This window comes from Hypanus sabinus, chromosome 16, assembly GCF_030144855.1.
Source record: "Hypanus sabinus isolate sHypSab1 chromosome 16, sHypSab1.hap1, whole genome shotgun sequence".
Lineage (NCBI taxonomy): Eukaryota > Metazoa > Chordata > Chondrichthyes > Myliobatiformes > Dasyatidae > Hypanus > Hypanus sabinus.
In genome coordinates this window covers 90,399,498-90,414,806 of record NC_082721.1, presented here as the reverse complement: position 1 = coordinate 90,414,806, position 15,309 = coordinate 90,399,498, and the positions used below count along the sequence as shown (strand labels likewise).

General features: G+C 39.7%; 1 protein-coding gene across 1 annotated transcript in view; it reads right to left on the bottom strand.

Moving 5' to 3' along the window:
• Positions 1 to 15,309, bottom strand: part of LOC132406560 (complement C3-like) — a 277,413-nt gene that overhangs the window by 138,967 nt on the left and 123,137 nt on the right. The window contains exons 15-16 of the mRNA XM_059992384.1: positions 11,587 to 11,716; positions 2,834 to 2,905 (exon numbers count right to left, since the gene is read on the bottom strand). Of these exons, the coding sequence (XP_059848367.1) occupies positions 2,834 to 2,905; positions 11,587 to 11,716 (202 nt within the window). The remainder of the gene's footprint in view (positions 1 to 2,833; positions 2,906 to 11,586; positions 11,717 to 15,309) is intronic.

Here is a 15,309-nt window from a genome sequence, read left to right as displayed (position 1 = left end):
CAGGAGGGGCCAGAGGAGGAGGTGTTGCATTGCTTGTCCGAGAAAATCTTATGGCGGTGCTTTGGAAGGATAGATTAGAGAGCTCCTCTAGGGAGACTATTTGGGTGGAATTGAGGAATGGGAAGGGTGTAGTAACACTAATAGGAGTGTATTATAGGCCACCTAATGGGGAGCGTGAGTTGGAAGAGCAAATGTGTAAGGAGATAGCAGATATTTGTAGTAAACACAAGGTGGTGATTGTGGGAGATTTTAATTTTCCACACGTAGACTGGGAAGCTAAAAGGGCTGGATGGTTTAGAGTTTAGAGTTTGTGAAATGTGTGCAGGATAGTTTTTTGCAACAATACATAGAAGTACCGACTAGAGATGGGGCAGTGTTGGATCTCCTGTTAGGGAATGCGATAGGTCAGCTGACAGATGTATGTGTTGGGGAGCACTTCGGGTCCAGTGATCACAATAGCATTAGCTTCAATATAATTATGGAGAAGGACAGGACAGGACCTAGAGTTGAGATTTTTGATTGGAGAAAGGCTAACTTTGAGGAGATGCGAAGGGATTTAGAGAGAGTGGATTGGGTCAAGTTGTTTTATGGGAAGGATGTAATAGAGAAATGGAGGTCATTTAAGGGTGAAATTATGAGGGTACAGAATCTTTATGTTCCTGTTAGGTTGAAAGGAAAGGTTAAAGGTTTGAAAGCACCATGGTTTTCAAGGGATATTAGAAATTTGGTTCAGAAAAAGAGGGATGTCTACAATAGATATAGGCAGCATGGAGTAAAGGAATTGCTCGAGGAATATAAAGAATGTAAAAGGAATCTTAAGAAAGAGATTAGAAAAGCTAAAAGAAGATACGAGGTTGGTTTGGCAAATAAGGTGAAAGTAAATCCGAAAGGTTTCTACAGTTACATTAAAAGCAAGAGGATAGTGAGGGATAAAATTGGCCCCTTAGAGAATCAGAGTGGTCAGCTATGTGTGGAGCCGAGGGAGATGGGAGAGATTTTGAATGATTTCTTCTCTTCGATATTCACTAAGGAGAAGGATATTGAATTGCGTAAGGTGTGGGAAACAAGTAAGGAAGTTATGGAACCTATGACAATTAAAGAGGTGGAAGTACTGGCGCTTTTAAGAAATTTAAAAGTGGATAAATCTCCGGGTCCTGACAGGATATTCCCCAGGACCTTGAGGGAAGTTTGTGTAGAAATAGCAGGAGCTCTGATGGAGATCTTTAAGATGTCATTAGAAACGGGGATTGTGCCAGAGGATTGGCATATTGCTCATGTGGTTCCATTGTTTAAAAAGGGTTCTAGAAGTAAGCCTAGCAATTATAGACCTGTCATTCTGACATCAGTGATGGGTAAATTAATGGAAAGTATTCACGGACTAGGAGGGCCAAGATGGCCTGTTTCCGTGCTGTGACTGTTATATGGTTATTCTTAGAGATAGTATTAATAATTATCTGGATAGACAGGATCTGATTAGCAGTAGCCAGCATGGATTTGTGCGTGGAAGGTCATGTTTGAAAAACCTTATTGAATTTTTTGAAGAAGTTACGAGGAATGTTGACGAGGGTAAGGTAGTGGATGTAGTCTATATGGACTTCAGCAAAGCCTTTGACAAAGTTCCACATGGAAGGTTAGTTAAGAAGGTTCAGTCGTTAGGTATTAATGCTGGAGTAATAAAATGGATTCAACAGTGGCTAGATGGGAGATGCCAGAGAGTAGTGGTGGATAATTGTTTATCAGGATGGAGGCCGGTGACTAGCGGGGTGCCTCAGGGATCTGTTTTGGGCCCAATGTTGTTTGTAATATACATAAATGATCTGGATGATGGGGTGGTAAATTGGATTAGTAAGTATGCCGATGATACTAAGGTAGGAGGTGTTGTGGATAATGAGGTGGGTTTTCAAAGCTCGCAGGGAGATTTATGCTGGTTAGGAGAATGGGCTGAACGTTGGCAGATGGAGTTTAATGCTGAGAAGTGTGAGGTTCTACATTTTGGCAGGAATAATCCAAATAGAACATACAAGGTAAATGGTAGGGCATTGAGGAATGCGGAGGAACAGAGAGATCTAGGAATAACAGTGAATAGTTCCCTGAAGGTGGAGTCTCATGTAGATAGGGTGGTGAAGAAGGCTTTTGGAACGCTGGCCTTTATAAATCAAAGCATTGAATACAGAAGTTGGGATGTAATGTTAAAATTGTACAAGGCATTGGTAAGGCCAAATTTGGAATATTGTGCGCAGTTCTAGTCACCGAATTATAGGAAAGATATCAATAAATTAGAGAGAGTGCAGAGACGATTTACTAGGATGTAACCTGGGTTTCAGCACTTAAGTTACAGAGAAAGGTTGAACAAGTTAGGTCTCTATTCATTGGAGCGCAGAAGGTTGAGGGGGGATTTGATCGAGGTATTTAAAATTTTGAGAGGGATAGATAGAGTTGACGTGAATAGGCTGTTTCCATTGAGAGTAGGGGAGATTCAAACAAGAGGACGTGATTTGAGAGTTAGGGGGCAGAAGTTTAAGGGTAACACGAGGGAGTATTTCTTTACTCAGAGAGTGATAGCTGTGTGGAATGAGCTTCCTGTAGAAGTAGTAGAGGCCAGTTCAGTTGTGTCATTTAAGGTAAAATTGGATAGGTATATGGACAGGAAAGGAGTGGAGGGTTATGGGCTGAGTGTGGGTAGGTGGGACTAGGCGAGATTAAGAGTTCAGCAAGGACTCGGAGGGCCGAGATGGCCTGTTTCCATGCTGTGATTGTTATATGGTTATATGTAAACAATCTCTACAAATATGATTTATGTCAATAAACCATTTGTTAAATTGGAAATACATACATTTCTGTGACTTGACCGTCCCCAAAGTTGTTGAACGACGTCTGCGTGTGTTTGGCTGTTGACATTTCAGCTCTGCAATTAAATGTTTGCAACATTTGCATTATGTGAATGTTAATTTGCATCCCTGTCAATCCATTATTAATAAATAAAATTCAGTTTTACAAACATAAGTGCACACACTAAGTATACTCATTTCCACATATGGAAATATAGCACTGATAGGTAAGGCAATTCAGCAAAAAGTAAACAACATACTATCTTTGCTAATGTGTATTCAGTCAAAACTCAAGATATTTGAGAATGTGAAACCAACTTAAAATTCACAAACTGTGGACTGAAACAGTCAGATGCAAGATGGAACTGTGCGAGTACAATTGAAAATTTATATTACAAGTGATGCAGTGGCAAGAGGGAGACACCAGTTCTATTGTACAGTTTATATTCCAAAGCATTTTATAACCAATGAGATAATTCTGAAGCAGATAATTCAGCATTTTGCATACAGGAATGAAATAGATCAATTGGTTGAGTGGTGCCTTGACAACTTTGCACTCAACACAAGCAAAAACAAGGAACTGATTATAAGACTTTAGGAAGGAGACTAACACCAGTCCTTATTTTAGGGTCCATGGTGCAAAAAAATGAGCAGGTTCAAATTTCTGGGTGTCTACATCTTGGAGGATTTATCCTGGCCCCAGCACAGAGATGCAACCATGAAGATGGCATGCCAGAGTTTCGACATCTAATTGAAGACTCTGAAAAGCTTCTACAGAATGTACAGTGGAAAATATGATTGGTTGCCTCATGTATCCTGGTATGGAAACTCAAGTGCACAAGTTCACAAGAGTCTTCAGAGAGTGGTGCACTCAGCAGTTTCCATCATGGGTACAATGAGGGTATGTATAGGATATCTCAGGAAGGCAACATCTCTCTATGAGGGCCTCCACCATCCAGGTCATTCCCACTTTTCATTGCTGACATCAGGTAGGAGGTCCAAGAGCCAAAAAGAACCACACAATCAAGTTTCAACAATAGCTTCAGGTTCCAGAACTGACCTGAAAATCTTTAGCTCTACCTCAGACTATATCTCCCTCAAACTTTCACTAATGTTATTATGTGCATCTTATTTATTTTGTTGTGTAAGTAATGTATAATTTATATTAATCTGAGTTTGTGCTAAATTTATGCTAATTTTGATTTCTGTAATTTATGTTTGTCATATTTGTAATGTACTATGTTGTTACTGAAAAAAGCAAATTTACATGGTGTTTATACTCAGGATATTTATGCATAAGTCAATATACTTGAATTTCAACACAGCAAGTCACCATAATCTGCGACTGTTAATCAGCAGAAACTATTTTATTTTTGAATGATACTCATTATCCAGGAAAAGAAGAATTCACAAGTTCTGCTTCAAAATAATGCAATGGGATCTCATATCTAGATGAAGGAGATGTTTACAGTTTAATATTTCTTTCAAAATATGATGCCTTCCACATCACTACATTGGACCGTAACTTAAGAGTTTTAGAAAAAAAAACATAGAAAACCTACGGCACAATACAGGCCCTTCAGCCCATAAAGTTGTGCCAAACATGTCCCTGTCTTAGAAATTAATCAGCTTACCTATAGCTCTCTATTTTTCTAAGCTCCATGTACCTATCAAAAAGTCTCTTAAAAGACCCTATCGTATCCGCCTCCACCACCATTGCTGGCAGCCCATTCCACACACTCACCGAGTAAAAACTTAACCCTGACATCTCCTCTGTACCTACTCCCCAGCACCTTAAACCTGTCTCCTCTTGTGGCAACCATTTCAGCCCTGGGAAAAAGTCTCTAACTATCCACATGATCAATGCCTCTCATCATCTTATACATCTCTGAGGTCACCTCTCATCTTCCGTTGTTCCAAGGAGAAAAGGGCAAGTTCACTCAACCTATTTTCATAAGGCATGCTCCCCAATCCAGGCAACATCCATGTAAATCTCCTCTGCACCCTTTCTATGGCTTCCACATCCTTCCTGTGGTGAGGTGACCAGAACCGAGCTCAGTAATGATCAAGTTTCTGTAATGAATTCTGGCTTCACTATGTGAAAGGTAAGAATATTAGGCCATTAAAACACAAGTTAGATGCAGCACAGTATAAGTTAATATTGAATTTTTCAGAAAGGATAATGGGAGAACTGTTCAACCATCTTAACTGGAAAGGTAGGCTAAATGAATCAGGGAGCTGAAGGTAAAAGAACCTGTAGGAGTCAGTGATCACAATATGATTGTGTTCAACTTGAAATTTGATAGGGTTAAAGTCTGACATAGCAGTATTTCAGTGGAGTAAAGGAAATTACAGTATAAGTGAGGAATTAGCCAAAGCAAATTGGAAGGAAATGCTGGCAGGGATGTCTGCAGAGCAGCAAAGGCATGAGTTTCCAGGAAAAATGAGGAAAAAGCAGGAAAGCTGTATTCAAAAAACAAAAAAAAATACTCAAATGGCAAAATAATACAACCATGGCTGACAAAGGAAGCAAAAGCTAATGTAAGAGCAAAAGAGAAAGCAAAGCAATAATTAGTGGGAAGACAGAGAATTGGGAAGCCTTTACAAATCTACAGAGAGCAACTAAAAGAATTATTAGAAGGGTGAAGATGAATTATGAAAACAAACTAGCAGACAAATATCAAAGTGGATAGTAAAAGCTTTTTCAAGTATGCAAAACCTAAAAGAGAAATGAAAATTGATAATGGACCAGTAGAAAATGAGGCCAGAGAAATAATAACAGGGGCCAAAAAGATAGCAGCTGAATTAAATGAGTATGTTGCATCAGTCTTCACTGTGGAAGACAAGAGTAGTGTGCCAAATATTGAACAGTGTGAGAGAAGAGAAGTGAGTGCAGTTACTATTACCAGGGAAAAGGGAGTCAAAAAGCTGAAAGACCTAAAGGTGCATATCACCCAAGTCAGATGAACTGCAATCTAGGGTTCTGAAAGAGGTAATGGTAGAGATTGTGGAGGCATTGGTAATGATCTTTCAAAAATCGTTGGACACTAGCATGGTGCCAGAGGACTGGAAAATTGAAAATGTCACTCCACACTTTAAGAAAGGAGGAAGGCAGCAGAAAGCAAATTATAGACCAGTTAGCCTGATCACAGTTGTTGGGAAGATGTTGGAGTCAATTGTTAAGGATGAGGTGATGGAGTACTTGGTGACACAGGACAAGTTAAGACAAAGTGCATGATTTCCTTAAGAACCTGTTGGAATTCTTTGAGGAGATTACAAGGAGGATAGATAAAGAAAATGCAGTGGATGTTGTATATTTGGATTTCCAGAAGACCTTTAACAAGGTGCTGCACATGAGGCTACTTACAGGTTAAGAGCCCACAGTTTTACAGGAGCGTTACTAACATGGTTAGAGCATTGGCTGACTGGTAGGTGGCAGAGAGTGGGAATAAAACAATTCTTCTCTGGTTGGCTGCCAGTGACCAGTGGTGTTCCACAGGTCAGTGCAAGGACTTTTTATGCTGTATATCAATGATTTAGTTGATGGAATAGATGGCTTTGTTGTTGAGTTTTCAGATGATATGAAGATTGGTGGAGGGGCAGAAAATGTTGAGAAAAGAGGTAGGCTGCAGAATGACAGACAGATTAGGAGAATGGTCAACAGAGTGGCAAATGAAATACAACATTGGAAAAGATATGCAGGATATTTTTACCTATGAAATAAATGAACAGACTATTTTCTAAATGGGGAGAAAATCCAAAAATCTGAGGTGAAAGGGACTTGGGAGTCCTTGTGCAGAACATCCTAATGGTTAACTTGTAGGTTGAGTTGGGGTTGAGGAAGGCAAAGCCAATGTTAACATCCATTTCAAGAGGTCTAGAATACAAGAGCAGGGATGTGATGCTGAGACATTATAAGGCATTGATGAGGTCTCACCTTGAGTATTGTGAACAGTTTTGGGCTCCTCACCTAAGAAAAGATTTTTGCTAGCATTGGAGAGGTTTCAGAGGATGTTCTCAAGGATGACTCCAGGAATAAAAGAGTTATCATATAAGGAACATTTGATAGCTCTGGGTCTGTACTTGCTGGAATTTGGAAGGATGAGGGGGGATGTTGAAAGACCTAGACCGAGTCGTTGTAGAAAAGATTTTACCCATGGTGGGGGATCTGGGACAAGAGGGCACAACCTCAGGATCGAGGGACATCTAGTTAAAGCCAAGATGTGGAGAAATTTCTTTTGCCAGAAAGTGATGAATATGTGGAATTTGTTACCATGATTGGGTGTGGAGGTCAGATCATTGTGTGTATTTAAGGCAGAGATTGATAGGTTCTTGATTGGACATGGTATCAAAGGTTATGGGGAGAAGGCCAAGGAGTGGGTCTGAGGAGGGAAAAAAGGATCAGCCATGATTGAATGGTGGAGCAGACTCGATGGGCCAAATGGCCTAATTCTGTTCCTATGTCTTACGGTCTTATGCTCTAAATTGGTCATGATCAAATAATCAAATTTGATCAAATGATCAAATAAATATTTTTTTAAAAAGGAGCTTAAATGACTAAATCAAAATCTAGAGTTGAAGGTCAATCCACACTTGGGTTCTTGATGCACTATTGAGGATTAATAAAGATAATTGTAAAACTAGATTCTTTTTTCCCCAGTACCTTTAAATGTATCGGAATGTATTTAAATTAGCTCTTTATACAATTGATTCATGTCCTAATTTACCTCTGGGTGCTAAATTTATAGTAACCACCATTTATAAATCATTCCAAACACCCCTTTACTAGCTTCATGAAATTAATAATGATTGAGGAAGAAAGAAAGCCAGTTACTATATCAGGCCCGCTTTGAGGCAACTATTTATATGTCCCTGTAATGGTGAGAGAATTAACTACAGGTTTAAAGTTATTAATAATTTATTGAACTTTGGGGAGGGGGTTAATAATCAGACTGAAATAGAAGAGCATAGTTGCCTGGAGACATGATGGAACATTGGTAAACTGGATTATTATTGTAACATGTACCAGAGTATAGTGAAAAACTTTGTTTCAAATGCCATCTATATACAGCATTTTTTCACATCACTACCTGGTGTTAGGACAAGGTAAAAACCATGACAGAATGCAAAATAAAGTGTCAGTTACAGGGAAAGCACAGCATAAGCAGGCAATAATTTGAAGACTATACTTAAAAGAATGTTACTACTTATTTTTAGGTCATTGAATTTAGATTTAAAAGTATATAATGACTATAATAATATGTAGATCTGTACAGAGCAGTTTGCAACAAATTGCCACCCTAATTGAACTGGTAAATTTATGTCTTAACTGAACAAGGTATGGATTACGTACTGATCTAATGACTTCATTTCACTGCAAGGAATGCTTTGGAAAGGGATATATGAAACAAATGCTCAGAGTGAGTGAATAATACATTGCATTAATGGTTATAATTGGCCAAAATAAACAAAGGGCTCAATTAACAATTGTGAATCTCTCAAAAGAAAATTAGATAAACAAGGCAACACGAGTGAGTCTGCAGATGCTGGAAATAAATAAAACCACAAAATGCTGGCAGAACTCAGCAGGCCAGACAGCATCTATGGGTGGAGGTAGTGACGTTTCGGGTCACTACCTCCTCCCATAGATGCTGTCTGGCCTGCTGAGTTCTGCCAGCATTTTGTGTTTTTAGATAAACAAACTACACTTTCAATGTCTGGAAGGAATTCACAAACCTATGACATTTATAAATAGATACTCAAGGGATAATTATATAACTTATGTAAATTTAATATGATCATATACACAAGAGATTCTGCAAATTCTAGAAACATAGAGTAACACACACATGCACACACTTCTGAAAAACTCAGCAGGTTAGTTATAATTTATGGAAAGGAATAAAGAGTTATTTTTTCGGCCAGGACACTTCATCAGGACTCTTCATCTGGAACAGGACTTATTATGATCAATTAAGGTATCAAAGAGATTTTCAGGTGCAGCTAGGCAGCTGAAAAGTGAGGACGGAGCTGAAATGGCGCATTTTGGCAGGACAAGTGAAGAGCAAATGGTTTAATTGGTGAGAGATTGCAGACCTCTCAGTATACTTACCCCGTTATCCAAATCTTGAATGGACCGCTCACACACTAAGTCCACCTCATCATAGCCCATGCTCTTTGTTTACCTGCATTGCACTATCTCTGTATCTGTAGCACTATATTCTGCACTATGGAATGATATGATTCAATTGCATACAAACAAAAGTTTTTCACTATTTCTCAGTACAGATGACAATAACAAATCAATTTCAATTCCATTTCCAATTTCAAATACAAAGGACTTTGAGTGTCCTAGACATGGTTTTCAAATGCTTATGTTCAGGGTGCAGCAAGTAATTATAAATACTATGCGGCAGCAATTTATTGCAAGTAGTCAATAGGAGTATTGTTTCACTTATATAGGGTATTGTTGATACTACATTTGGAACACTGTGTACACTATTAGTCTTATTTAAGGATGGATGTGAATATGTTAGAACTAATTCAAGAAGATTTAAATTTAATACTTGGAAAACGTCTTTTGAGAAGAGTCTGCTGTTCTGAAGAATAGGAGGGACTTCATTAAGTGATAATAAATCCCAAAAGATCATGAATGTATGTGGAACAGATGTTCTTCTGGGGAAAAGGTAGAACAAGATCACATCTCTTAACACAAAGGACTGCCCATGTTCGACAGATATCTTTCTCCCTCTCAGACAGTCATATATCTTTGAAATTGCTTCTTCAAAGAATAGTGAAAATGAAGTTCTTGAATAAATATATCTTTAAGGAAGATAGATTCTTTGTAATGTTACCCAAATAAAGTTGTAGTGAAAATCAGGTAAGCTATTATATAACTGAATTGTGGAACATGGAGAACAGTTGATAACCTAATTCTACTTCCAGTTCATATGTCTGTATGCTGCTACCCATTTACTGTATACTGATTCACAGTGAAGATGTGATCAACTTTTTGATATAAAATCAGTTGTTTATCTGACATTTTGCTCACAACAAATGAAGCAGGTTGACAACATAGTTATAGAAGTTATGAATGGGGTAGATAAAGCTTCACTGGTAGACAAAGAGGGCATGATGTTTCATATGCTTTTGAAAAATGTTTTTACTCTTATTTGGTGAGCATTTCTTTAATGACAATAATGGTATCAACAATCTGCATTTATAAGGCCCAAAACAGCAATAATATTGAAGACAGGCACAGAAAGCACAAGGTGAAATTAAGACACATGAGTAAATACTTGGCCAAGGTAGATTTGAAGAATCATCTTAAGGGGGGGATTTGTAGAATGCAACATCATGACAGCAGAGAGTGCAGCCAGCAATGGGGAAGCAGTTCAAAGCAGGGCTGCTCTCGAGACCAAAACTGAACCAAAATGTTTTAGTGGAAAGTAAAGGTGGGAAAGCAATGACATAAAGAAAGGATGAGGCACAGAAGAATAAGAAAACAAGGATGAGAATTTTCAAATTAGCAGCACATCATATTCTGTTTGGGCAGCCTCCAATCTGATGGCATAAACATCAATTTCTCTAACCCCACAATTACTCTCCCATCCTCCTCCTCTCTTTTTCCATTTTGGTTCCTCCTGCATATTCTCCATTTCATCTGTACCTCCTTTCATTTCTTCCATGGTTCACTGTCCTCTCCAATCAGATTCCTTCTTCTTCTTCAGCCCTTTAGTTCTTCTATCTATCACCTCCCAACTTCTCACTTCACATTGCCCCCCCATGCACTAACCTTACTGCTCATCTGTTTCCATCTACCAACTATCAGCTTGTACTCCTTCTGGACAATCCCTCACCTCTACCTTCTTATTCCCTTTTCTGCAATCTTCTGATGTAGGATCTCAGGCTGAAACATCGACTTTTTTATTCCCCTCCATAGATGTTGCCTGACTCTCTGAGTTCCTCCAGCATTTTGTCTGTGATTTCCAACATTTGCTGATTCTCCTGAATTAATATGTGTTATTTAATCAAAAGCTAGTTTAGGTTAGCATAAGGCTTAGTTTGAAGGACATGACCAACAGAGCACTGAAGCAGCACAAGTTGAAGGGAAGGAAAACAAGGGAGACCAATCAGGAGTCCATTCAAATAAGGAAGTCTTAATGTAACAAAGGCAGGACTAAAAGTTTCAGCAGCTGGTGGGCAGAGGCAGTGTCAGAATCGAACGATATTACAACACTAACAAAAGGCGATATTGGTGGCCATCCATATGGACGTATGATCTAAGATAATATGACATCATGGTTGCAGAAACTCATTATCAGGCAATTGTCAGGGAAATAGATGGATTCAATTGATGGAAAACAACATATGAAAGTGATCAATGACAATGGCAAAACAACTGAATTGATAGATTCAATCTCCTGCTCATGTAGTGCTGAAGATTGGGCAAATACTTTTGACAATTTATAGATATATAAAGAGTGTGGCAAGGGAAAACTGCTATTATCAATATCTATGGGGACTAAGAATATTTTCACTTACATTACTAAGGGGCAATTGGTGAATCGGAAATGGGACCTAAAGGTGGATAATTGGGAGTCGTCATGGGTAGCAATTACAGGCTATTATACCTTTACCTGCATGATCTCTAAAGAAGTGCCTATCATAAATATAAAATCAGCATTAACACTACATTCACACAACATTCACTTAATAAAACATTAATTCAAAACGGAGTGCTTCCAGAAACCAGCACCTGTTCTTGTTTCAGTCTTGACGTTAGTGCTCGCTACGAAGACTAATCCTGCATCTGAGAAAACACCGAGGAAATTTTTACCACTTCCAGGAGAGCAACCAATATCATTCTTCTCCACCACATTCCAGACCTGTAATAAAACAAACACATGCAAAAGCACACTAAAGAAGTGGGAAATGCAATGAAGTAAACAAAATTCAGTTAGCAGATATGCATGGATCTATTTCTTTTAAAGACTCCCCCCCCCCATCCCTTTAGCACTACTTATTGATCTGTTGTCTGCACATGCAGTGCTGTTTACGTATCTCTCTCCCTCACCGTCTCCCTATATACCTCAAGAGGGTTGAACTGTACCACGAACAACGTGGAGGAGGAAAAGAAAGCCCCTGCACTTCTTAGCTTAATAGGTGCAAGGACGTACAGTGTCTTACGCAAACTAGTAACCCCTGAAAAGTCAACAAGCAAAATGTTCGACAAAATTGTTAAAATTTTTCAGAGTCACTTGAGCCCTAAACTACTGGCAATAGGTGAGAGATTTAGATTTTACAAAAGGAACCAGCCAAAAGATGAAAGCTTTTCTGAATACATTGCATAACTGCTCAAACCTTTCCCCTACTGTGACTTTAGAGATGGACTTTCTGTTGCATGGTTTTTATGTGGCATGCATAGTCAAAGCACTCAAATGAGGCCACTGGTCAAAAGAGACCTAATCGTAGAACAGGCACTGACTATTGCAATATCATTAGAGAACTACAGAAAAGAAGGTTAGAATGTGAAATGCGCAAAATGTCCCAGAATAGTGCAAAAAGTTGAAGCTGTTATCAATGTGGCACATCCTCCTATGATGTAAATGACTGTTGGTTTAAAGAAAAAGTCTGCAGAAAATGTCACAGGCAAGGTCACATAGAGAGAACGTGCAATGCACACAAAAAGCACAACTGAGTGAAAAGTCTCAAGCACAAAACAAAGCAACTGCATAATGTTACCAAATGTAAAACACAGTCAGTCAACATACAGTCTGACAAAGGTGAACTGTCATGCCTAGAACTGCATAGTCAGTCAGTCAGTCCAGATCGGGAGCAGCATCTCCAACACCATCACACAGAGCACGGGGGCTCCCCAGGGTTGCCTGATCAGTCGCTGCTGACCCATGATTGTGCTGCAATACACAGCTCGAACCATATCATCAAGTTTGCCGATGACACGACCGTGGTGGGTCTCATCAGCAAGAACGACGAGTCAGCTTACAGAGAGGAGGTGCAGCGGCTAACGGACTGGTGCAGAGCCAACAACCTGTCTCTTAATGTGAACAAAACAAAAGAGATGGTTGTTGACTTCAGGAGGGCACGGAGCAATCATATCCCGCTGAACATCGACTGTAGAGATTGTTAAGAGCACCAAATTTCTTGGTGTTCACCTGATGGAGAATCTCACCTGGTCCCTCAACACCAGCTCCATAGCAAAGAAAGCCCAGCAGCGTCTTTACTTTTTGCGAAGTCTGAGGAAAGTCCATCTCCCACCCCCCCCCCCCCCCATCCTCATCACATTCTACAGGGGTTGTATTGAGAGCATCCTGAGCAGCTGCATCACTGCCTGGTTCGGAAATTGCACCTTCTTGGATCGCAAGACCCTGCAGCGGATAGTGAGGTCAGCTGAGAAGATCATCGAGGTCTCTCTTCCAGCCATCACGGACATTTACACTACACGTTGCATCCGCAAAGGAAACAGCATTATGAAGGACCCCATGCACCCCTCATACAAGCTCTTCTCCCTCCTGCCGTCTGGGAAAAGGCTCCGAAGCATTTGGGCTCTCACGACCAGACGATGTAACAGTTTCTTCCCCCAAACTATCAGACTCCTCAATACCCAAAGCCTGGACTGACACCTTGCCCTACTGTCCCATTTATTATTTATTGTAAATGCCTGTACTTTTTGTACACTTTATTCAGTCCTGTGTAGGTCTGTAGTCTAGCGTAGTTTTCTCTGTTGCTTTTTTTATTACGTAGTTCAGTCTAGTTTTTTGTACTGTGTCATGTAACACCATGGTCCTGAAAAATATTGTCTCATTTTTACTATGCACTGTACCAGCAGTTATGGTCCAAATGACAATAAAAGTGACTTGACTTGACTTGACTTGACTTGAAGCAGATCATAAAATCATCTGCATCATGATAGATGTATCTGGTGTAAAACTGAAAATGGAGCCGGACACAGGGTCAGCTTTGTCTATAATTCTAGAGGCTGACTACAACAGACTGTTTTCTAAGATATCATTCGAGAGGGCCTCAGTAATGCTAAAGACCTACATGGGTGAAAAAGTATCTCTCAAAAGCAAACTGAAGGCAAATGTGATGTATGGAGGCCAAACACAGCAGTTAGAGTATTATGTATTGAAAGGTGGAGGGCCAGCACTTTTCAGATGAGAATGGTTGAGGAAAATCCAACTAGACTGGCACTCAATCAAAGCTCACAGTGTGGCATCAACAGGGTAACAGCAATCCAAATGTTAGCACTAACCAGAGGCCGACACAGCTGCTTAATGCTAGTGAGAAGGTGTTTGAGAAGGGAATAGATAAACAGATCAAAGACTTGGCCAAAAGCTGTTAGGGATGCCAAAAAATTCAAAATGCAACCTCACAGGCACCGTTACATCCATGGGAGTGGATATCTTCACCATGGCAAAGAGTGCATATTGATTTTGCTGGGCCATTCATTGACTCCATGCTTCTGATTGCTGTGGATGCTCATTCAAAGTGATCGAAGACCATACCAATGAAGTCAACCACATCAGCAAAAACTGTCTCTGCTCTGACAACTACCTTTGCCAGAAATGGCTTACCTGAACAAATTGAGAATGACAACATCAGAAGAATTTTGACTGTTTATGAAGAGACATGGTATCAGACATTTCAAGTCAGTTCCTCATCACCCAGCAGTGAATGGGTTAGTTGAAAGGTTTATCCAAACCTTTGAGAAGTCCATCAAAGCAATGGACAAGGGGGACATTCCTACACAGTACAAGGTGGACAACTTCTTTTTTGTGTAGTGGAACTCTGTTCATGTGATGACAAATCAAACACCTGCAATGTTGTTCATGAACAGGGATCTTGCACAGAGTTCCTGAAACCAGATCTATGGAGAGAAGTGCAGAATAAACAGTTCAGCCAGTTGCCAAGTAAATCAACAACGAGCTTTGATATTGACAGGACGTCCCAGTGTGTGCCTCCTATTACTTGGATTGCACTACTTGTATGTATAATCTATATTTTCATTTATATTTATCATTATTATTGTTATGAGCAGAGAGACAACATCTCCCGGAAGTAAATTCCTTGTATGTGCACAGGTACTTGGTGATTAAAGTCTGATTCTGATTACTGTGAAGACAAGTGGACACCCGGTAGGATAGCTACAAGAACTGGACCACTGATGTACACAGTGGATGTTGGAGATCAGACATGGAGACATCATGTGGACCAGATACTGGATATTCAACTAAAGAACACGCTTGAGTTGACCACATCCAACAAGATGAACGTGTTACAGTCTCTGGACTTGTATCTCAGTGATGATGTCACTGAAAGCAACCTGAGACCGGAAACTGAGAATGTTGTCTTAGGCAAGACACCAACCAAACTTAATGCCACTCCACTGGTCCAGAGGTGCAACGAGAACGTTATTGTTGACAAGACATCTACCAAACCTGATGCCACTCCACAGGTC